At 38.7% G+C, this 26,308-nt stretch overlaps 1 protein-coding gene across 1 annotated transcript in view; it reads right to left on the bottom strand.

Moving 5' to 3' along the window:
* Positions 1-26,308, bottom strand: part of IQCJ (IQ motif containing J) — a 188,219-nt gene that overhangs the window by 155,508 nt on the left and 6,403 nt on the right. The window contains exon 2 of the mRNA XM_072970721.1: positions 9,518-9,570. Within this exon, the coding sequence (XP_072826822.1) occupies positions 9,518-9,570 (53 nt within the window). The remainder of the gene's footprint in view (positions 1-9,517; positions 9,571-26,308) is intronic.

The raw sequence follows: 26,308 nt of genomic DNA, 5'->3' as shown, positions 1-26,308 counted from the left end.
ATTAGCAGGCATCCTTTTTTCTGAAAAAATAAAAATAAAAAGGCTACTCCTGCCAGCTTCCCAAGATGCCTTTACAAACTTCAAATGGATCATTCCATCAGCTATTTGTTGCACATTTTATTAATCCCAGTGCAGGGGTAAACTGGAAAATCTAATTCCTTTTATGTAGAAGACTGGATTTATTGCTTCTTTTTATAATGCACTTTAGTCATATAAATACATAGATTTACTTATAGAGTTCTCGTTTCTTGTGTAAAACCACTACTGTTTGGTCCAGATAAAATGCTAAAAGGCTTGTTCGCAGCTTTCTAAGGAAGTGGAGAAAAAAATGTTTTAACACTCAGAAGCTGAGCTGAGTACAGATATTTAAATGTAGAGTTTGAAGCAGAGTATAAAGGAAGTGCCCTGAGCCATTAAGTGGCACATAAGAGATACAGTTATCCACGAGCACTGAGCAGGCAGGTGGCTCAAGTCTATAAATATATACATAATTAAGGATAGGAAGAAAAGAGCCTTGGCAAATTAAGTTCTTAGAGACAATGGCTGTGATTTTGTTTAGGCTTACAAATGAGCTAATAATTTCCAGGAAGCACATGTGGGCTTCACCTTGTCTGAAGAACTCCTCAGCTCACGAATAGAGAGCAAGTTTGGACGCATTGAGCCCTGGCAATCTATATTCAAATGTAATGAGGAGAAGGACAATATTACCATGAAAAATGTTGTCATATTACATTGTGCCTGCGTGGCTTAACTACTCATCCAACCTTACAAATGGCCATTTGCCTGGACTCAAAAGCAAATGCGCTATCGATGGGAGGGTGGAGGTGGGAGGCTGATTCTATTTGTTTTACTACCCGCGCACCTTTGGGAGGCTCGGCATAAAATGCATGGGCTGAGCGTGGGAGCGATTCTTCTCAAGGCCACGTTTATCCATAATAAATTCAAAGTGGAATTAATGATAACCAATTAAGCTATTCATTATTTTAACTCTTGAGGTCAAGGGCAAAACGGTATTTATATTTATTGATAGAGGGTCGATGACAAGATGGCTGAAGATGGCCAGGCTCACCTTTAAACATACTCAATAAACACGTATTGACTGTGAAGCCTCCGGCCTTCTGACATTCCAAGGCCCAGGCCTTTCTGTCCAGAAGATTCGTTCTTATCTCTCCACTGCCATCTGCTTCATCTGTCCATTCAACAAATACCCAGTGAATCAGACACTCCACCTCCTAACCTGTAGACACTTAAGACAAGGCCTTCCCTCCAGGAGCTTCCCATTGTCAGGAAGGACCACGGGTCTCAGGAAGGGATGGGCACATCAGAAGTATCGTTCCCAGAAGGGAGAGGGGGTGGGAAGGGATAAACTGGGAGTTCGAGGTTTGCAGACACTAGCTACTACATATAAAATAGATAAACAAAACAAGTTTTTTCTGTATAGCACAGCGAACTATAGTCAATATCTTATAGTAACCTATAATGAAAAAGAATATGAAAAGAAACATATGTATGTACATGTATGAGTGAAACACTATGCTGTACACCAGAAATTGACAGAACATTGTAAAGTGACTATACTTCAATTTAAAAAAAAGTACAAATACCCATGCCTGCTGCTATCTCTTCCTCCTTTTGGATTCCCTTTTGGTGGGGGAGGTAAGCAGAGTTTGCACATGTGTTTGGGGAAAATCTCCCCAGGCGATTCTGATTAAGTCCCCTCCTCCACTCCACAGGAGTAACAGCAATTCAAGGTGATTGTAAGCCTTCTAGTAATTGAGAGGAGGGTGTCTCAACCACCGCTGCATGGAGATTCAAGTTAACCTGCACTCTGTGTCTCTGCTTACCCATCCACCGTAGAGGGCCCCTACATCATCAGTGTGCCCCAGAGCCTGGTCTGCAGGTTCTGAATGGATATGGGAGCCAAAGAAGAACGCAAAAGATTCTACTACCTCATTGCTTAAAGGTACTTCCTCAGCAAATCAAATTTCATGAGGGGGAAGGTTCAGCCTGAGGAGCCAAGGACTCAGCATGGTAGGTCTCTTTTTTCTCCACTTCTCCACAGGAGATCACTGAGGAACACAGAGCATGGAAACCACCTCAGCTCCAGTGCCAGAGAACCCCCTGGTGATTTCAAATCCTGGAACCTTCCAACAGAGTGGTCCCACAGCCAGAAGACAGGCTGCCACAGCCCGGCCCCCTCCCTCCACAGCTGATCCCCTTCTAAGGAGCTTGAGGGCCTGAGAAGATGGGCTTCAGGCTTTCTGGAACAGCTCCTCAGGGACCTGGTGGTGGAGGAGTCTCCCGGGCCACTCCTCAGAGGTGTGAGGAGAATGTGGCCACACCATCCTCAGGTGGCCAGTCCACCTGCCTCTCCACCCTCCTTGACTTTCATCACAGTCTCATTCCATGTCCCACCAGCTCACCCACGGTGGCAGTCAGAACAGCTTGGGGGAAGTGGGGGCTCACTCAGCCTCTTCCCCACTGACTGCCCTCAGCTCAGCACCACCTTCGTTCACTCAGGAAGAAACCAATTGTGGCAGGTATTCTGAAGACAAAGCTCATGTGACCAACTAAAATACAAACCTCTTTATGTACCAATTCTACCAAAAAATCAATGTTTTCTATCTCCTCTAGTTCTCAGTTAAGAAAATCAGAAAAGCTTGACCTTGAGGCACGAAGAGAAGGGAGAGCACAAATGTTCACAGGTGGGAGCCCTGCAGAGATGCTGGAGAAACGGGCCTGAGTTTGAACATGGGATTCTCTCTAAGTGGGTCTTTGGGGCAGCCATTTCCATTCCCTCCTACTGCTATCTCTTTTGTAAAAAGTTTATTTTTATCAAGTTATTTTGAGAGCTGAAATATGGAAAGTGCCTGGGGCATCATAAGCTGCTCAAGAAATAGTAACTCAGGTTATAATAATCGAAAGTGTCCATTTGCCTTCAATGTCCCACTACCCTGTGAGGACAGGACAGGGACTATACCTGAGTCATGGGCCTCCGCATCCATTCCACGTGGTTTTTTGACCATCTACCACTCCTGCATTCCCAGCTAGGTGCCAGGGAACCAGCAGTGGACAAGACAGAGCTGGCTCCTGCCCTCATGTGGCTCACAGTCTAGTGAGGGAGGTGGAAAGTAAGTGCTCACCAAAACATATAAGTTAAATATTTAAATTAAGAACGTGCTAACTAAAATACATGTCTTGGTCTGCTCAGGCTGCCATCACAAAACACCTGGGTGGCTTAGACAACAGCTATTTCTCACACTTCTAGAGGCTGGGAAGTCTGGTATCACGGGGCCTGCAGGTTCGGTTGCTGGTGAGAGCCCTCTTCCAGGCTTGCAGACAGCCACCTTCTCACTGTACCCTGCTGTCTCTTCCTCTTCTTACAAGGATACTAATGCCATCACAGGGGTCCACCCTCATGACCTCATCTAAACTTAATCACCCTCAAGGGTCCTGCCTCCAAATACCATCACACTGAGGGTTGGGACTTCAATGTATGAATTTTGAAGAGACACAGAGCATTCAGTCTATAACAATATAAGAATGAATTAACTAATTAGCTAATGATAACCTTTTTAGTTTTGTTTATAACAGCCCAGACAATGTCAAGGGCAGGAATGGAAGAAAATTTGTGACCGCTTCCAATAATTACCTTCAAATGGGGGACTCGGGGCTGATGGCCTGGTCCTCAAGTAGGTGGCTTCTCTCGAGGAGCTGTCCCCTGAGACCCATCAGACCAGCTAGCCCAGGCAGCCCTCTGATCTGTCCTCATGGTCCCTTCCATCCCACCAGCAAAATGTTCTGGTTCCTGGCCTCACTGTTTTACATCCAAGCTGTCTGAAATGCAATAACGTTTTTTTTTAAAGAGCAACCAGGATTTTAATTAAAGTTCCAGGGATCCAGCCAAGGATATTTTTCTAAAAGAGAAGCAATATCTGTCTTTGGAGACAGAACATTTCATAACAGAGATCTCATATATTTCAATGAATGATAAATAGCGCCATGTACTGTACCCTTGGAGGAACCAGACTGCCGAGTGTATGTGTGTGCACGTGTGCATGTGTGTGGATGTGTGTGCGTGTGTAATGCTCATCCTGCCTAACCAGGACAGACTCAGGGAGGCAAATGCACTCCAGTTACTTAAATCATTCAGATATTTAAGGAAGACAGTTAATGGAACAACATTAGGGCCTGTCTCTCAAGGGCAGGAGATTACCTTTTGTTCTCCCTGATGAGTCCCTTTGATTTAAAGGCTCTGGCTACAAGACTCCCTGCAAACAGTGTCAGGTAAGAATTCAACTTCTGCAAGTGCTAGTCAGCAGATGTCCACCATACACCTAATCCAGGGAGAGACCACGTGGGATACTGCAATTCCACACTACCCTTGCGCAGTGGCAAAGGAATTTAAAATAGAATGAGGTCCCAGTATCACAGCTGTGAGTTCAGCAAGATTATTCTATCTATGAGTTTTGTTTTGTAAATTCTTGCTTGCTGCTTGGAAAATCTCTGATAATCCCCACACATCAAGCCAGTCAGGGGCGCAAGAGAGTGAACTCCAAAGGCACCCTACTTCCTCCATGAACCTGCAGAGCCTCCAGTGCAGGTAGGGGTGCACTTGTGTCCTTTTCGGGCCCATGTAGGGTCCCTAGATCCTGTGACACTGATGCATCAGCGGGACACCTGTGAGGAGCTGGCAGGCCACCTCAGGCAGAAGGGCTGGAGGCTGGGAAGCTTCTGATGCCTACCCATCCCCAGAGATGTGGTGCTGCCACGGGGCCAGCAACCCCAGATGGTGCTCTGCACAGACAGCAGAGGGGCAGACCACCACAGGTCTGCAGGAAGCCTCAGCCAAGATGCCGGCTGGCACCGTGGGTGTGGAACAGGAAGCTGAGGTGGTGGTATTAACCCCATTTTCCTGACCTTATGGATATATTTCTCTAGATCCAAATGACAAAGGATAAGGAGGTGATTTTACAAGAAGGTAACAGTCAGTGCCATGCTAGACGGACATCTCAACCCTAAACACTCACTCACCTAAGAAAAAATTGACATGATTTCCCCGCCTCTAGTAAACCATCAACACTCAGGCTAAATTACCCACACCCTCGCTTTTCGCATTGATTCCAGCTGGTGATAAAAGGTATAAAATCACAAGACAATATACTACACACGAATACAATTGTGTATTTATCGCTATACATTTTGCCATAAGACAAATGCATTGGATTCTTTAAGTGAAAACAGCAAGTGGCAACCCTTTCAAGCCCTGAAAGCCTAGCCAGTGGAAGAAAGTGAGAACAGTGCGCAAGCACCGCCCACACAAGCCCAGGGAAGGGAAAGGGAGTGAGTGGCTAGGAGTCAGTTACCAATTCGGAATCAAGAAGGGACATCCGTGAGAGTCGCTGATTCTCAAAATGTACAGAGCACGGGGTTTCTTCCACAGCAAGCACAACTGATTCTCACTCCAAAGGAAATGGGTCCGAGTGCCGCCTGGTGCAGGGGATAAGCACTGGACCAGGAGTCAGAAGATCCAGGGTCTCAGTTGCTGCTCCGCCACGTAGCACTGCGACCTTACCCTAGATCTCCCGTCAGTGTAGTGGGGATTAAGTCAGCCCTGCCTACTTGGTAGTTTTGATGTATGCAAAACAACACCATGTCTACTAATTTGTATACCAATCAAAAAACAGTATACAAACATAATGCGGTCTTACTGCCCTACCTCAGCCCAAGGCATTAGAGTATCACTGGTAAGTCATTACTGTTCTGTCCACAGAACGTCTTGGCAAAGGGAAGCAGTGCCTGTAAGAACCTGAAGAGGGAGTCAGTGTATGGAGGATTAAACTATATGAAAGAAGAGAGGCAAGAAAATCAAGCCCCTGCTCCCCATGCCTAACAATCCAGCCCAGTCAGAGGCAGTGCACTTCAATTAAGTGCTAGGCTTCCAGACAGCCTGTAGACTGACTATCAAAGTGCCTGCTCAACTGAACTGAAACCTTGCAAAGTGGCCACCACTAAGACTCACCGAGGAATTCTTCATATAAACAGTAGTCGATGTCAATTAACCTTTGTGAACATGAAAAATAAATGGGAAGGTTCAGGAATTAACAAGGAGACAAACACAGATGCTAGATACAAGCATGATGTTACTGTAAATGCTACAATCACATGGTGGTTAATTTTAGTACACTAGAAATGGCTCCCATGATAAAAGGTCTTTTCTAAAAATGGAAGTGCATTAGAAACAGGGGCTGAGTCTAATCTATATTTCCCCTATAGCACTCTGATGAGTCCCACATCTGCACTGGGAGTACAAATACTTATTGAAGATACCACATTAGTGCCTCCTGAATGAATGCTTGAAGAATCAGTAAATATACGACATTCAGCTGTGTATCATTCAACATCCCTAATTGAAGATTCAAGCAAAATTAATTAAATTCATGAGTTATGAAGACATCTGTTTCCCTAAAGGGATAAAAGGATTCATGGAATACAAAACAGAGTGACAATGACATCACTTGAGACCAATAGCAGCCCCAGGGCAACAATGCAGTCGGAAGCTGCCACCCCCACCCCTTGGCCTGGCCCCCTTCTCTTCACATCCCCACCTCCATCCAGCAGTATGTGGGTCCTCGCAGGCGTGTGTGTGACAGCCCAGAAGACAAGTGCAAGTTCTGTTCAGACCACCCCCACCCCATGGCCAAAAACACCCCCACTGCACACCTCTTGGGTTGAGATATGTGCACTCTAGTTGTGTAGTCCTGCCTTCCAAACACTGGGCCAAAAGAAGCGGTTTTCATGGGCCCTAGAAACGACTTTGGGGTCATTTAGGTAGGGACTTCTGAAGTTTAGTTTATGGGACTATGTTCTAAAAAGGGGGCCAAGGACTCCAGGAGGGCATGTCCCCTTGGTTCCTCACTCCTTCACCTGAAGGGAAGGCCATGACCAGAGAAGGACACAAGTCAAGCCCCCTAAGGCACAGGGCTCAGGGCAGGGACTCCAGTGCCCAGATCCAGGAGGTAATTCTTGAGCCCATCACCCTTCCAGCTAAACTGTCTCCTCCCTGTGATTCCTTTAATGGTAAATTTGACAAATGATCTATATCCATGGTTCATTTTTCCATCAGCCTCTTTTTGGTTAAAGCCTTTAATTTTTTTAACTTCTCACATGATAACCTGTGTCCTCACTACCTAGTATAATTATTTTCTCTAAGAGCATTCATAACATTCTTCTTACCAAATTCGATTTCCCTGGTAGGTTCCCCCTCTCTCTCCCAATGCACCTCCTTTTAATTACTAGTATCACTCTTTCCTTGGACCCTTTCTAGCCTTGTTCTGACCAAGTGTCCCTCTTATGCTATTTTTACCCATTCCCTCTGCTGGTACTTTAATTTTCCTTCCTCTACGTCCATTCATTGGAGGTAAGCACTGCTCTGGACCAAGTATCCTTCCAACTCTACACATAGATGTTCATCTATTCCCATGGGTAGATGATCCCAAATGGACTTGTTCAATTTTCTTTGACCCAGAATGTTTCTCTTCCCCTTTGCAGCAAACCAAATCCCCCACACACACATTTTTTTAAATACTTGAAGCTCATCTTTTCTATGAAACATTTTCACATTAAGTCCACTCGGACCTAATCACTCCAGATAATACATAATAATACCAAAGCGGGGGTCAAGCTTTGGGTAAGTATCATGGAAGAGCACACAGAGACAGTAAAGAGGGTTTCTCTTATCTGCCAAGCCTAACTGGTATTATCTATATTCCTAGAGTCATGTTTCTCACACTTTGATGAGCACAAAAATGGGGGTTCTTGTTAAAATGCAGATTCTGATACAGGAGGTATCAGAATCCTGAGAATGACCCCTGAGTGGGTCCTGAGAATGTGCATTTCTAACAAGCTCTCAGGTGATGTTGATGTTATTAGTCAATGAGTCATACTTTGAGTACCAAGTGCCTAGAGGGCTATAGTGTAAAATTTTCTGAGTAAGAGTTAGGACTTAGTTTGGGAGAGTGACATGATTGATTAGTAACGTCTGCCCATGAGCACAGGAAGACAGAATGGCAACATTGATCAAATTACTGATTCATTGATTTGATTATTTATTCAATAAATATTTATTGAGTGTCAACTATGTGTCAGGCACTAGGGACGAAGTAGAGACAGAGAAAGTCCCTATGTTCAGGGAATCTACATTCTACTAGGATAGAGAGAGAATTAAAAAGCAAACAAGTGAGATAATTTTATGTGGTGGTGGGTACTATGAAGGCTTTAAAGGCAGCAAACAGGTAATGCACAGACAGTAGCTGAAGAGGCTACTTCCAACCTAGTGGTCAGGGGAAGCCTCTCCACAGAGGTGATGGCTGGGCTGATGCCTGACAAACAGAAACAGCTCAGACATATGATTACTAAGGGGACAGCCTTTCATCAGAAGGAACAGAAGAAGCAGCAGCCCAGTCAGGCACTGAATATGAGTGCCCCATACTTGCCATCTTCACATAGTGGAAAAAAAGCATGAACTTTGTATTCAGGTAAATATGTGTTCTAATCCCAATCATCTCACCATGGACCAGTGATTTAACTCATTTTCTGTAAAAACAACAACAACAACAACAACAACTTTATTTCTTCCTATCTGTCAGAAGCTTTACTAAAGGCCAGAGATACAATGGTGAATAAGATGGATCTGATCCTACTCTCCTGAAGCTTTCCATTCCAGCCCTCTTAACCTGTTTCCTCATCTATCAAATGGAATGGGTGAAGTAATACTGACTTTGCAGAGTCATCAAATGAAAAAAAGTCTTGAAAATTTTAGTATGCAATACTTAATAAGTACTCAACAATTATTAGAATCCCTATCTTCCCTTACATTTTTGGCAATATAATGTTGACAAAGTTTATATGCCTCTTGTGTTTTTAAGACTTATTTTTTTAGTTTGTTTTAGTTTTCCCCTTAGATTATAAATTCTCAAATGTAGGGGACATAGTCTTTTATAGCTGTCTGGCACCTTGGAGAGCACTTCATTCACACAATTATTCAACAAATATTTTACTGAGTGCCAAATAAATAAATACGTAGATCAATTGTTTGGTATTTGTGTTATAAGGGAAACTAGAGTAAGATAAGAGGGGAAAAGAGCAATGGAGATGGGGAAACGTTGATTATACTCAGAGTGGCAAGTGATAAGGTCACATTTAGGCTGAACTGAGGTTTGAGGGTACAAGCCACGTGAATTTCTCAGACAAGAGTTTTCAAGTAAAGGAAACAACAAGCACAGAAGTTCCAAGTGCTCAGAGTCTTTGGGGAAGAGCAAGGGGCCAGCGTGGCAAACGCCTTCATTTTAAAGAAGAGGAAATTGAGGCTGAGAGAAATAGCAGACCCAAGTGTACTAATCAAGTTATTTCAGCTGTTGTAACAAAATGACCAAATACTCAAACTCAAGAGAAATATATGTAAGTCTTGTTTACATAAGTTATAATATCTAATATTCCAGAGCAGCAGAGGACTCACCTCCAAGCAGTGACTCAGGGACCCAGACTTCTTCCATATTGTGTCTTTGTCATCTTCAGTACAAAGGTTGCAGGCTCACTTCTGGTGTCAATGTCCAGTGTCTGGTGGGGAGAAATTACGCAGGATCACATACAAGCGGCTGATAATGAAAAGGGATTTGGTGAGCAGCTAGCCAGGCTCTACCAAGCTAAGTCACCTTTCTCCTAACTCTGCTTTCTTCCTTTGCAAATGCATGCATGAAAATACACATGCATGAGTAAAAAAATGTTCTTTATAAAAGTGGTCTCTGTGTTAGTGATAGTTGGTGCTAATAACAATATGAGACAGGAGATAAAAGAACTTCTAGTTATCTGCTCCCAGCCAAAACACGTTCCATTGTTGGGTAGCTTAATCTTACTGAAAGGAGACTACTAGAGAAAGGGAGATACCTATAATGGAGTGAAGGATCAGGCAGAGATACATTGTGATGAGGAAGGAAGACTGTACTGACAGAAAACCTTATCATAAATGCACTTCCCCTCCACTCAGTCACAAGATTTTGCTACAAGTCGACAGTTTTTTTAAAAAATAGTCTTCAATAGTTTTAAATTTCTTAGGATAGGCTAAAATTATATAATTAAAGTCTAATGAACCCATCTAATCAGACTTCATAATTTGAGATGAAAGAAAATGGTCCTTTGGCAGAAAATATTACTTAAAATGATATCAGTCTGAATTTTACTTAATGCACATTAATGACAAGAAGACATTATATAAATTAAATCTACCACTGATTTTAAATTGAGTAATGTATATAACAACTTGAAAAATCCCCCAAAGATAAATAAATCGGAGTCATAAAGAGATTAAGGTAACATATAGCAAAAATTTAGGAAAATGTCTATCAACTTGGAAAAAAATAGTAACAGCTGAGTCATGTCATTTCATTTTAACAGATATTTACTGAACACTCACCATGAGTACTTTATGCTGACCTTCTGCAAATGACCCTATTAACCCCAGGTTTCTGAAAATAGTCATAATTCCTCCAAATCCAAGCATATACTTTATATCTTTACTTGCATCTGGCACCAAGATTTTTCCTTTTACAAGGAAATGATGATGTGGAGAACTGCAGTGGGTTTGGGGGGCATGCCTGATGGAGTTAATTAAGTGGTAATGGGTAATATACGGGCATGGGGTACACACAACACAAAGAGAGTTATCCTTTCTCAGAACTCATTATACTTATTTCCTGTTCCACTGATTTGCCAATTATCATTGATGATGTGCAGCTTATGACATTTCCTGTCTGGTCAATCTGTATTAATACATTATTCTTATGCTGGTCTAACTTCTTCATCTTGCCTCTCTGAGAACAGAAACCATACATAACATGTTCTGATTTCTTTGAAAGCACTTTTGTACACAGTAGATGCCAAACTGTAATATCTGTTGATGTAATGAATGAATTCAGAATCTGTGAAATCTTTCTAGATTAGGCCAGAACAAATTAAAAGTAAATCCAAGGTAGAATATAGTCTTCTCCCTGTGAGGATCTGAAGCCTCTACTGGAAGTGTTGAAGTTGATTTTTATTAGTAATTGTAGGAAAAACTTTGAGTAGAAGGAAATACAGGGATGATGTGGAAAGAATGGACTAGAGGAAGAGAAGGAAAAACCAGTGGATTGAAAAGCATATCAAAATCAAAATTTATAAAATCCACCTACCAAAGAGCTGATTAACATCTCTGTAAACATCACTTCTAAATACCAGAAACATATAAAAGATAAAGACTGAATGGTAAGTCAGAGAAGACTCTTAATAATACTATTTTAATTGTAAAAAAAAACCCCACAGATTTTATAGTGAATTTAAACCTTTGAAATGCAAATATACTGTCTCCACAAAATGTTAACTTATATGAGATATATTTGATTTTAAAATAAATTAAAAATATCATTACAATCAATTCATATTTTATTCAAGATGTATTTTTGTTTTTAAATGTACAAAGATATAACTTTAAAGAAAAGACTACAATAGGCAGAATAATGTCCCCCTAAAGATGTCCACATCATTGAAACTGTCACTATTACATTAAATGGCAAAGGGGAATTAAGGTTGCAGATGCAATTAAATTTGCTTGTCAATTGACCTTAACCTTAATGAGAGTTGCCTGAATTATCCAGGTGAACCCAATATAATCACAAAGGTCCTTAAAAGTGGGAGGAGGAGGAAGAAGAATTACGTCAATAATATTGTGACAACATTGTGATGCAACGTGAGAAAGACTCAACCAGCCATTTTTGGCTTTGAATATGGAGGACGGGTGCCATGAGCCAAGGGATGCAGGCGAAGTCTAGAAGCTGTAAAAAGCAAGAATGGATTCTCTCCTATAGCTTCGAAAACAGTGCAGTTCAGCTGACATATTGATTTTAGCCAGTGAGACCTACGTCAGACTTCTGACCTACAGAAATGTAACACAATAAATTTGTGTTATTTTAACACTAAGTTTGTGATAACTTTTCATAGCAGCAACATAATACAAAGGCCAAACATTCAAAAGTCTTCAACTATTATTTATTTGACATTAATCTCAAATGCACTTTAGAAAAGTAATAAAATGTAGGCTTTTAAAAATAAGTTTTCTGAGAAAGAAAAATGGAGCTGAAGGAATCAGGCTCCCTCACTTCAGACAAAGCTACAGTAATCAAAATCCTACTGGCACAAAAACAGACACATAGATCAATGGAACAGAATAGAAAGCCCAGAAATAAACCTACACATTTATGGTCAATTAATTTACAAAGGAGGCAAGAATATACAATGGAGAAAAGACAGTCTCTTCAGTAAGTGGTGCTGAGAAAACTGGGCAGACACATGTAAAAGAATGAAATTAGAATATTCTACAAAAGTAAACTCAAATGGATTAAAGACCTAAATGTAAAACTGGCTACTCAAACTTTCCTCCTAGAGGAAAATACATAAAACTCTGACATAAATTACAGCAATATTTTTTCGATCCATCTGCTATAGTAATGGAAATAAAAACAACAATAAAAATATGGGACCTAATGAAACTTAAAAGCTTTTTTTGCATAGCAAAGAAAACTATCCATAAAATGAAAGGAAAACCTATGGAATGGGAGGAAATATTTGTAAATAATGTGACTGACAAGGGATTTATTTCCAAAGTATACATGCAGCAAGCACACAGCTCAATATCAAAAAACCAAACAATCCAATCAAAAAATGGGCAGAAGACCTACAGATGACCAACAAGCATATGAAAGGATGCTCAACATCACTAAATTATTAGAGAAATGGAAATAAAACAATGACATCACCTCACACAGGTCAGAATGGCCATCGTCAAAGTCTACAAATAACAAATGCTGGAGAGGATGTGGAGGAAAGGAAACCCTCCTACACTGTTGGTAGGAATGGAAACTGGTGCAGCCACTATAGAGAACAATATGGAGGATCCTTAAACTAAAATTAGATGTATATGATCCAGCAATCCCACTTCTGGGCATATATCCAGATAAAACTGTAAGTTGTAAAGATACATGCACCCCAATGTTCATAGTAGCACTATTTACAATAGCCAAGACATGAAAGCAACCTAAATGTCTGTTGACAGATGAATCAAGAAAGAAGACATAGATGATGGAATATTACTCAGCCATAAAAAAGAATGAAATAATGCCATTTACAGCAACCTAGATGAAACCAGAATTTATCATACTAAGTGATGTATGTCAGACAGCAAGACAATCACATGATAGCACTTATATGTGGAAACTTTTGATACAAATGAACTTTTTTAAAAATAGGAATAGATCCACAGACATAGAAAAGAAACTTATGGTTATCAAAGGGGAAAGAAAAGAGGTGGGAAGGGAGGAATAAATTAGGAGTTTGGGATTAACAGACACAAACTACTACATATAAAATAACAAGGACCTACTGTACAAGATAGGGAACTACACTCAATATCTTATTATAACATTTAATGGAAAAGAACCTGAAAAAGAATATATGTATACACACACACACAAACACACACACATATACATATATATGTAACTGAATCACTTTGCTATACACCTAAAACAAACAACATTGTAAATCATCTATACTTCAATAAAAAAAACAAATAAAAATTGTAAAAATAAATTAAGTTTACATCATCAATAAAACAAGTGAATCAAAAACAAGAACAATAAAAGTAATGATAACAAGAAGACCCAAACAGAATAATGTTTATCTTCAGAGAAAAAAAAAACCCTAAAACTCAAAAGCATTTTGTGATTTTAAATCTGCCTTCTTTGGGCAGCTATGTAGTTCTTTTTCCTTCACAGCAAGGTGTAAAGTGTAAAATATCTTAAGAAAAACGTGACCAAGTGTGTCTCAGAGACAATGATAATGCCTTAGCCCTCCACTCCCACCCCTAGTGTATGCTTTGGTGTGGTCCTAAGCCCTTCTTTAGCTTTAATTTTAAAGAGCATAATATAATATTTGCTTCAAGTTCTCTGACGAGAAAAGGAATAGCAAGCAGGTAGACTCTGACAAGGTTGAAATAAACTGCTCCCAGGGTAATAGCAAAACCCCAGCTGTTCACTTCATCACAGGCAGTGTAGCGGGGGTGGGGGGATGGCTCTGGGACCCGCACTTGTTACTGCTGATTTGCTGACGTTGAGTTGAATTCAGTCTCTTAATTTTGAGAACCTCCAAAATTCAAATTCCACATAAATAATAAATGTGTTTCAATACAAATAAATATATACAAATAAGCAAGCAGATATATAAAGGGAATACTAAATGTACTCAAAGAAGGCAGGAAAGCAATGTCGCCTCATTACCAAAAGCATAATCCTGTAACTAGTCACAGGAGAGTTCAGATGGGCCATGCCCTAAGGTGACAGGTTACCTCTAAAAAGCATCACACTTTTGTGTTGTTTTAATTGCAGCGAGAGGGTGTTGGGAAAAGAATGGCAATTAGGAGACCCAGGTTTCAGGGTTGAACTGCCCAATAATTGATGTTTGTGAATCTAAGTTTTCTACTTTGAAAACTAAGGAGATTAAACTAAGATAATGTGTTCCAAAATTTGGGATCTATATTAGTGGAAGTAGTAGATGAGTTGGTAAAAAGTATTAAATAATATTGAATATCAAAGTAAGACAGTTATTTCCTTTTCAATGCTCTTTTTAAGTTTTCTAAGAGGGTCAAGGAGAAAGTCTCAGCTTGGTGCTAGGGACACCTCCCCAATGCAAGCAAATCTCCTTTTTTAACAAAGAAAGGGCAAAACTTAAGTTCAGAACCTTCCAAAGACAAACTGGTTAGCTAGAATTAACATATTTTTTTAGCCTTATTGTAGTCAATTATATGTATTTTTTCTATTTATGGCATAATGATTTCATTTATGGTATAATGTAATTTATTTAAATAAAAACAAGAAGTTGATTTAAAGAAAAATATTAAATAATATGTAAGTGCTAATTACACAGATATTTTTTAAAATCTTGAAAAGGAGGTACCCAAATGAAGTTTGAAAAGGGTGAATTAAATCATTTCTAGAATCCCATCCCATCCTAACACTCCATGAGCCAATGATCAGATAGTGCCTCCACTATCAAGGCCACTTACCGAAATACTATCTATTCCATTCAGTTGCTAAGATAACTCTTGGGACTGTTCTACTATTGAATATATACATACTTCATTTCTAGAAAATTGCCCAAAGCCAGGAAAAGCAACATTAATGTATACTGAATAAACAAATGGATCCTTTCTCCTCTTACATAAGGATGTTTCTGGACCTAAAGAGAATCCTAGATTTAAAGCTACACCTAAGTCAGCGTAAACTTACTGTTTTCCAGTTTATAGTTTATACACCCTTGGGAATGTTAGAAAGATAAATCTCTTCAGCCACTGTCTCAGATCTCAAGCTCCTCCAAAACCATGCATTCGAACACTACTCAAAAGCTCAGACCTGTGACCTGTGGCAGGCACTGTCTATCTTTGTCCAGTGGGGAAGGTATGAGAAGATGGATGTCCATACTTACACTGTGCCAATCCAGTTCTTGTGGTACAAATCAGGAGAAAAGAAATAGGGGTTGGGCTAGCCAAAATCCAGGCCAGACAAGAAAAGCTGTGAAAGTACAGGAACTGCACACCCCATGGGCCTCACAGCGGGGATGGCTTGTTGTGTGTGTTGGGGTGGGAAGTAGGAAGAACGTGCACAGTAAATTATGGGGCTCAAAGTGGAGGCATTGTCCTCCCGGGCAGAAATTAAGTAATTTATGTGCCAAGTTGGCTGAGTCAGCTACTTGCTGATTGTGAACCTCTTTTGCTTCAGTTTGCTCAGCTGTAAAATGTAGCTAATCATAGTACCTGTCTCACTGGGTTTCTCTGGGGATTAAATGAACATTAACACAGGTAAGTGACCACCATCATCCCTTCAGCATAGAACGCATCCTATATTTTCCATCAATGCAGCACTACTACAATGCACTGTTTTTATCTAGTTGCAGGTATTGCCCTGCCTGTTTCCTTAAAAGACAGGAACTATGCTTTATTCACTCTTATTTCCAGAACTCTGAACAATACATAGCATGTAGTCAGACCTTACCAAATTCTTCTTGAATGAATTCATTAACAGATCAAGGCTACTGCAATGCTTTTCATCAATATACAGCCTAACCAATTTTAGAGGATACACTAATACATGTAGTCATTAAAATTGGAAGAGGAAGGAAAAAGGCTTATCTCATCCCAATAGGGTTTGAGTATTATTTTTATGGAATTAAAGGAAACAAATTAAAAACACATACTGTGCATTAAGGAAAAAATGATAAAGAAAAAAGGGTAGGGGACTGCACAAGAGTATTATCACTTTGTGCCAAGAATTTTAAAGCCCAATCTGGTCTTTCATAGACATACTGCAGAGATAAATAATTTCTTCAATATCCCTTTATTTCTCCCAACATTACTAATTAACCTGATGAGAGGGACTTAACCAAGCTGGCTAGTACACTAGAGAATTTGGATGAGGACTTGATGAGGGACATTGTTCTCCAACAGTCAGCTGTGGGGCTTTCCGACAACATATTTAATAGTCTCTTCAGCCTTCATAATGCTGCTGCCTCAGACTCTCAAGGGCTTATTTTCCAAAACACGGTGCAACTTGGACACTCTCGAGCCAAAGTATTTTGAAAGGTCACAACAGACTTCTTCTTCAAAGAAAATATATTATTTTAACTTTATGATTCTAAGAAGATGATGTGATAAACACAATATTTTTAAAGTGTATTTTTGCAAACCAGTTATTTTATCTCCTGTATGACACAGTCCCCCCCTCTCTCTTTCTCCCTCTCCCTCTCTCTCTCTTTTTGGTAGAGGAGGGTATTCTAAACAATACTTCGCTTGAATGCCCATGGGTGGGTAACTTTGCTGGTTCACTGTGTTTAAAGCTGAACCTAGAACAACAAAAACTCTCATTCATCTCTTGGGATCTAATTAGTGGAGAGCTTGCATGCTAAAAAAGTCATCTCCAAACACCACATGTACTTCATTTAAATCTGTAATTTACCTCTCACGTTTGAATTACCAGACAGTTCTAAAAGTGTGCCAGTCTGAGGTTGCTGGAAACTAGCATGGCTTAATATTTTCTGAACTTGGCTTTCCAATTGAGTTTGCAGAAATTTCAGACACTTGTTCATTTGACAGCAAAAGAAAGTGGATATTTTCTCTTTGCTTACTATTTCCTTCGAGAAAACAAGGATGCAAAGACCCCAAACCATCAAACAGACCTACTGCCATTTGGAACATGTAATCTTCTTTACATTACTTCTGCCTTATCAGTTAATCAGTCTTTATATTGAACAATACTAGGTAACAAGGAGTAATGAAGTCCATGAACCCAACTTTGAGCCATTAAAATAGCCCTGATGTAGATTCAACTGCAACCTTTTTGACAGTCTTATTATTTAAACTTGACTTGATCTTTAAAATGTGGTAATATTGAAGGCAACAACCTTAAGTAAATTGTGAAAACCTTTGAGTCTATTGATATAGAGTACATGTGAGTGCTATATTATGTTATTTACTAGTAAGATTAACAATTGAGTTGTGGTTCCCCAGAAATTCCTTTTTCCTATTCTTAACTTTTGAAATGAGAAGTTTCAGACATATAAATAGGCCTTATGAGAAAAACATTTGATGATTGTGATTAATTCAGCTCTAGGTACCTAGATGTCCAAAAAAAAAAAGCATTTGATAATTCCTGAAGTTCTGTAAATTGTTATTAGTTTGCACAAATGGAAAAAAATCTCAAAATATTTTAAATAAAATTTAGATATTTCTAAGAAGCATTTCCATAAAATGAATATAAGTAATAACAACCATAACTGGAAGGGAAAAGAACGTTTATTTTTCTAATTAACTTCATGACCAAGGTATCTTTCCCTAGGATATTTGATTCCCTTTGTTTTGCTTCTAATATCTATTGCTTCAAACATGTAACTCCTTCACCTAGCAGGGGATGATTTCAATTGCATTTCAAAATATAAATTTCCCTCTCCCGGGTTCTAAACCCTAGAGCATTTCCTATTTCTGCGTTTTTCAAAGGGAATGTTTGGGCAATACCAAATGTCTCCCTCCATGTCGAATTTCACAGTCTCATATATTTGCTAGGGAAGATGGCTGGAAATAATTAAGATCCTCAAAACCATTTTGCTGGGTACTCAGAGTTCTGCCACTCAAACTTTTAATTATAAACTGACATCTAATAAAGCAGAATGTCAGAGAGCTACTGCAACTACCCTCGCCTTGCAGTTTTATTGTGGACCTTGCTATATCAAAAGCCTGCCTTGCCGATCATTTTTAATTAAATAAAAGGCAAGTCCTTCCAGAGCAAGAATTACAATGAAAGTCAGCTTTTCAGTGGAGCAGCTGTGTAAATGGGTTCTAAAATTAGCCTAGTCATTTCCAAGCTGTGTTTTACAGCTTCAATGTGTCTCCTGCAGCCCATGTCAGGATGGGAAAATGAATTTTCTCAAGAATATCCCAGTCATTTTGGGTTCAGTCCATTTTAACGGTGTCATAGCTAACTCAAACCTCTCAGTCCTAAACAGTCTTGGGGTAGGGAGATGTGATCAAAAAAGTGCCATTTGAGGAGAGTGTTTGCTTTAATTTAGATGGTGTTGACAGACTGATGGGTACTGTAATAAAATCACCCAGCCTCTTGCCCAGGGGCTGTATAATCTAAACAAGACAAACAAGAATATAATGAATGTGGGCTGACAGGCAGTAGCTAGCTTCAGATTTCAGACTTCCTGTCCTTTATTAGGACATTTAGGAGGAATTTTTTCAGTTCCTATTTCTAATACTTGTTTTTGTAGGGAAATAGTGTGGGTGATCATAGAAAAAAAATCACGCAAGACAGGGTAGCCATTATCCCTTCCCTTTCAATAAAAGGAACAAAAAGAAAAAAGAAAAGAAAAAATGGAAAATGGTTTCCTAACCCAAACTCCTGCACTTGCTGCTGGCTGTCTTAGAGTCTGAAGCGGCAGTGGGAGAGGACAGGTGTGGAGGACTGGCGCAAAGGAGAAGAGGGAGGGAGTGGCGATGGCATTACACAGTAGGAGAAAATTAATAAGAATCTAATTCATACCTCTGAGAGCATTCAAATCCATACATAACCACGAATAAATGATTCTGCAGTGAGCATTTGCCTTTCATGGCCTTTATTAGTGATCATCTAATGTTGCTAATGCATACAGCACCATGAGATTCCGAGACAGGAGGGGCAGCAGACCTTGCAGAATCACAAGGCTTTCTTTACAGAAACAAGTATTCTAAGGCCGAGAACTAGAGCTTATGAAGTCATTTCTGACCTGGAAGAGAGGCTCAAAAAGATCAACAGGGAGAGGGAGAAGGAGGGTCATGTCAAAATAACACACTGGCCAGTGCTGAACTTACAACAAAAGGTGATAACCAGTAGCTAAAACCAACCACCTGCCTGGGGAGACTGTTCTTGTAAGTTCCAGAGCATCTAAATGTTGCCTTCCTGGGATCAGAGAACCATAGAGTGGCCCTTTTGAACTATCTGTGGTGATCTTTGGACGTGTTACTTTAAAATGCTATTTATCTTATCTAGTAGTAAGCACCACAAACATTCTAGGTGCTCAGTTTATTTCCCAAGTGACCTGAAAATGGTGAGCAGAGGCAGATCTACTACCATAAACCTAATGAAGCTTAAGCTTTGAGGCCCCTGATTTGCACCACCCCTGTGAAATCTGGAAGTTACAGAATGTTCCAGGTGGGGAGGGAAGCCAAGCTGTAATCAAGGGTTTCTGGTACACTTCCCAAATAGATCTCAGAAGAAAGGGACCTGAATCCTCCAAATTCCCATTAATCTGATTTCTTTCTCATTCAAAAAAAATGTCATTTTAATATCTAATGTATTCATAGCTTCATATTCTTTTTCTGAAAGAAAGCCCTTGAAATTGCATAGCATTCTGGCTCCAGAAAACGTGAATCTGCCCCTCAGGGTGATATTGAGACCTTTCATTATGTTCCTGTCAGCCTGTCATTTGAGAGGCAGTATAGGGTGCTGTCAGGGAGTAGTTATGAATGCTTTCAACAGTGTCTTGGTTTGAATAATAAATCATGTGGTCACTCTCAGTACAGCATAACAGATAAGAACACAAACTCTGGATGAAAGTGTTGGGTTTAAAACCAAGCACTGTCATCTATACCTTGGGGAAAGTATTTAACTTCTTTGTGCCTCAGTTTCCTCATATGTAAAATAGGCATAATAAACATATCTCATAGATGGTTACAGAGATTAAATGAGGCCATATACATAAAGCACTTAGAGGAGTGCCCAGCACAGAGGGAAACACTACGTGCTAGATGTTGTGCTGTTACTGTTGTTTTATTATTAGTAGTAATTCCTAACTTTTCTTTTTAACAAATAAATTATTTATGAGAGAGTACTGTACCCAAAGATAGCTAATAATCTACTGGGGGTTATTAGTATGTGTGATCACTGATTAAAAGGTATCTTTTTTGACTTCTGATAACTTTTTTCACAATTTATAGAGCTATAATTGATACATTAACATTGTATTAGTTTAAGGTGTACAAAAAAATTTGATGTTGGTATTGCAAAATGATTTCCACAAAAACTTTAGTTAACATCTATCACTTCACACTGCTATAATTTTTTCTTGTGATGAGAACTTTTAAGATCCACTCTTTTAGCAATTTTCAAATGTACATTATTGTTAACTAGAGTCACCGTGCTGTAGATTACATCCTCAGAACTTATTTATCTTGTAACTGGAAGTTTGTATCTTTTCATCACCTTCACCCATTTCCACCACTGCCCATTCCCCTGCCTCTGGCAACCACCAATCTCTTCTATTCGTATAAGTTTGGTTTTTTAGATTCCACGTGTAAGTAACATCATAAAGTTTGAAACTTTCTCTCTTATGCACTTAGCATAATGCCCTCAATATCCATCCATGTTGTTTCAAATGGCAGGATTTGTTTCCTTTTTATGGCTGAAAATATTACATTTTAGATATAGATATTTAAATCATACTTTTCTTTCTTCATTCATCTGTTGATGGACACAAGTTATTTCCTTAACTTGGCTATTGTAAATAATGCTGCAGTGAACATGGAAATACAGATCTCTCTTTGGGAGAATGATTTCATTTCCTTCGGATATACACACAGAAGTGGGACTGTTGGATCACATGGCAGTTCTATTTCCAATTTTTTGAGAAACAGCCATACAATTTTCCATTGTGGTTGCACCAATTTCCATTTCCCACCAACAGTGCACAAGGGTTCCTTGTTCTCCACATCCTCACCAACACTTGTTATCTCTTGTCTATTTGATGATAGTCAAATAGGTATGTGGTAATATCTATCTCATTGTGGTTTTGATTTGCATTTCCCTGATGATTAGTGATATTGAGCATCTTTTACTGTTGGTCAGTTGGATGTCTTCTTTAAAAAATGTCTATTCTGTTCTTCTGATCATTTTTAAGTTGGATATTTTTTTCTTTTGATTGAGTTGTATGAGTTTTTATATACTTTGGGTATTAACCCCTTATCAGATATATGATTTACAAATATTTTCTCCCATTCTGTAGGTTGTCTTCTCATGTTGTTGATGGCTTTTTTTTTTTTGCTGTGCAGAAGCTTTTAGTTTGACATAGTAGTTTGATGTAGTCCCACTTGTTTATTTTTGCTTTTGCTGTCTTTGCTGTTGGTGTCAAATCCAAAAAATCATCTAAGTTGTTCTTGAGTTCAGTTCCATCAGTGCATATTAGGAACATCATTCCTTTTTGTGGAACTTAGTTTTAATCATTATTAAGAAAAGTAAACATGCCTGTAGAATATTATTTTATACAAAATCACTTTGGGGATCACCTAATCCCACATAATTGCTCCAGGAGAATAAACTAAAATCAGTGGCTCATTTAGAGGTAGAATTGAACTCAAGATAATAAGAACTCAAGAAAACAAGATTATAATTCTTAAAATGAATGCTGTCCAATTACAGTACAGACAGGGCTAGCTTATGAGGTAGTGAGCACTAAAACACTGAAGGTGTTCAAGAAGTGATTAACCGACCACTTGGAGATGTGGTACTTGGATTCTGCATTAGACATATGATTCAACTTGATGAATTCCAACGTCAAGTCCAATACTAAGAATCTATGTTTCTATCACATCTTATATTGAACAGTTTCCTTCTCCTTACCACATACTCAGCTCTCCTCACTGTTGCATTTAGCATGATGGGTTTAACACTCTATCCTGTTAACTCACCCTTGTCCTTGTGGAGGGAAAACTTTACAAGTAGAGATTTAAAATTCACAATAAGTGTATAGAAAATACCAAGATTCTCCAGACTTAAAAATAACAGAGAAAAGTAGAAATGTTCGAGGGGTTCAAGAACTTTGCAGAAAAGTTTTAAATATTTAATGTACCTGGCAAGGTTTTTTTTGGAGAATTAATATTTAAATGCAGTTTGTTTGTATTACAGTATTTAAATGCTATGCATTTAATATAAAATACATATTCTAACTTCTTCACTGATGCAAAAATTGCATTGGGAATTATGTGATCATGTGTAATTTGTTAAATGCAAATCACATTTTAAATATTCATATACCATATTTGCGTTATTTTTTTAATCAGAATTTTCAAAAGGAGGAGGGGGAGCAAAGCAGGAACAAAATCTAAAATATATTCCACCAAAGAAAAGAAATATGCATGGTAGACAGACAAATCCCTACTGCTATTGACCAGACAACCAGAGAAACCTGCACAGATTTGACATGTGATGTTTACAACAAGGGATTAATCAGAACCCAGAAGCCTAGGTGGGATCTTGGGGGCAGTTGGCCCCGCTCCTTCATTTCATGAATGAAGAAAGAGAGGCTGAAAGAAGAGAAGTGACTAGCACTGTGGTAGACCAAGAGGAAATAGATGCTGGTTATATTTTGTGATGGATGTACAAACAATGGGGATACACTTTGCCCTACATCTCTTCACTCTTCACCTCGCCCAGCCCTTTCTGAAGACTCATTCAGTAGACTCCGTAAAATCCAACAGCTGAAAATTAAAAATCAATAAGAACACTAATTGCCTAACAGATAAATGATAATGCCCAATGCCGGCTGGGATGTCCTGAAATATATTCTTACATTGCTGGCAGCAGTTTGAACTGGTATAACCTTTTGGAAAGCAATTTGGCAATCTTCATCAAGAGTCTTAAGTGCATTAATGTCTTTCTTTCCAGTAATTCCAAATCTAAGTATCTAAGCGCAAAGAAAAAAAAGTCTATGCATACCAAGGTTTATTGCAGTACTATATATAATAGCCCCAAATTGGAAATGGCTTAAATATACAACAATGAAGACATGGCTAAGAAAATTAGGATTTATTCCCCTCATTAGAATAGCATATTATAATCCAAATGACAGTAACATGAAGAGTGTATGGAACTTAAAACAATAATGTATTAAACAATGTTTTTAAGGATGACTGAATCCACAGACTAGAAGAGACACTACATAACATCTACCTCATATTAACTTGAGCATAGATAATCACAATAACCAAAAGCACTTAGAAGTCTGGTGTCAACATCAAGTTTCTTCTCCTTGCTAAAAAATTCCTTAGGCCAGTGGTTCTAAAGCTTCATTGTGAGCAACTCATCACAAAGAGAGTTTTGTTAAAAATTCAGATCCTGACTGGTAAGTTGAGGACAGGGTTCAGGAGGGGACATTCTTAAACAGACATTCTTAGTCCCTATGGGTCAAGGAAAATATTTTTTTTCTCTCTGCTTCCTTCTGGACGTTTCTTCTGCCAGGCTTCCTCGATTCTCTCACGTGTCTGCCCACAGCAGACTGATCTGTGATTGGGGGAATCCCGGCATTAGGACTCATACCTCATCTCTACCTGTGCTCCATGAGTATCTCAGTTCAAGGTTAAGGAGACAGAGTTACACTTTTTCCCAAATTTTCTGTCATGTTTTATTGCTTTAACAAATTTAAAAATTCATTCTCAAAAAGAATTTATAAAACAGATATTTTTATAGAACCACATCCAGAAGTAAAAAAATTCTTAATAAACAAGCTACACCAAAACTATAACTTAAATTAACTTCCTGGAGGAATACTAGAAGAGAATAAAAGAATGTTATGAACCATTTTTTGGTAGGGTTTTCTCGAAAACCTAACACTAAGGTCTTTGTTTATCAATGGAAAAGATCGTACCTTTGCCCTCCGCGTTTTATGTATTTCCAAGTACTATACACAGGAGAAATTATTTTCTTAGGAGAAAAGTGACCGACATCCACTTTCAGTAGTATGATGGACCAGAACTAGATACTCTAAGAAATATAACAAACTCATAGATTAACTTAAACAAATATATTTTGTAAGGCATTTTGAGGCTTAGGAGAAGTCTTCAAGAACCAAGAGGGAATAAAAGAAAAATGATGAGCTGAATCTTGCATGGCACCAGTCAGCAAATACAAATGAAGAAGCAGAATCAGAGGATTCTCCTGGAGTCCATGCTGATAAGATACCTGGAATGCTGCCCTTGGCAAGGTGAAGGAGCTGCACCTGACAGTCACACTTTAAGCAAGGACTCTTAAAAGAAGCTGAAACGTTCCAAGATGGGCAACACCTTCTGGCTCTCAGCAGATGCAAACTGAAATCTTCTCTGCAGAAAAACAACTAACATTTAGGCCCTTAGAATTTACATGGATAAGTTCAACCAAAACCCACCAAATACAAAATGAAATAAGCCTTCATGAATAAGAGTCATCAGATTGTAAAAACAGACCTCTAAGAACTTCTAAAGTTAGAATTATCAGATGTTAAATATAAACATCTGAGTATAAAATGCTTTAAATTTTAGAATTAAAAAATGAACAAGGAACAAGAGATGACCTAAAATGACCAAGAAAATTTGAAGAACAAACAGAAAAAAAACCTTTGAATAATAAGTACTTTCAAAATTAAAAACTTAATAGATAAGTTGTATAGTACATAAGATACAGCTGAAAGGTGAGAATTGTAACTGAGACACAGACATTACAGAATACAGCTTGGATATGATCAAAAATATAAAGCTGACATAATGGACAGATCACGATTAGATAAGCTATGTTTAATTGAAGTCCCAAAGAAAGAGGATAAATAGAATATAGAAACAATTTCTAAAGAAATAATGTTTGAGAATTTCTATAACTGATCAAAAATATTGTATGTTATCTACTGCTGCAGAACAAAAATGATCTGAGAAGGAAGGTCTAGGTTGCAAGAAGAAATGGTAAGTGAAGAAAGTAGAACCATAAATGTCTCCAAACAGATATGATAGTAACAAAAAACAAATGAAAATAAAGTCCAGTTTTAGCAGCAAAAATATAATGGGCAACGTTAGCAGGTCAATCAGTGAGGAAAAGAGTGACCAGACTGTGACTATTCTTAGGCACTTAGGCATGTGTGTGTGTGTTTTTTCACTTTGGAAGGGGGCTTAACATAGTAATTAGACTTTGCAGCATTGTTAAATATGCATGGTAAGATTTCATGGAAAAAACACTAAAAGAATAGACTGCAGTATAAAAGTTTGAACCTGTGAAGGGGGAAAAGTTGTAAAAGGAAAATAACTAAAGCCTAAGAAGAGGCAGGAGGGGAAATACAGCATCAACAATGTGGAAACTATCCACATATCAACTCTAAGGAAGGGGCTAAAATAGTTTAAGTAATAAAGTAATGAAAATAAAATTAACTTGATAGTTAGAAGCAGAAGTCGTCTGACTGACAAAGAAAAAATCAAACTATATCTTGTTTACAAGATATGTACCTAGAGAGGACTACAGAAAAGTTGAAATAAAAGTACAGAATAAGATATATCACACAAGCACTAACTAAGAGGAAGCTGGAGTAGAGACAGTACTATTAGTTTAAAAAAAGAGAGAGAGAGAGAGAGAAAGACTTTAAGACAAAAGGTATTATGTAGCAAATTTCTTTTAGAAAAACAGACCCTCACCCCCAAAAAAAAAAACTGGTGGAAGTAAAAAAACAAGATGAGCAAGGTAGGATGCTGAAGGTCATGGAGAAAGAAGCTGCAAATACTATATACAGTGAAGAAGAGTCTAGAGAAGGCAGAATCCAGGAAGTACTGAACAGCAAAAATACTACATCTAAAGAGGTAAGAGCACTTCTTTTAAAACCAAGGTCTTTAAAACTCTAGGAAAAACAGGGC

Source organism: Vicugna pacos, chromosome 1, assembly GCF_048564905.1.
Source record: "Vicugna pacos chromosome 1, VicPac4, whole genome shotgun sequence".
Lineage (NCBI taxonomy): Eukaryota > Metazoa > Chordata > Mammalia > Artiodactyla > Camelidae > Vicugna > Vicugna pacos.
Note: the sequence above shows the minus strand (reverse complement) of the source record. Positions and strands in the feature narration are given on the sequence as shown.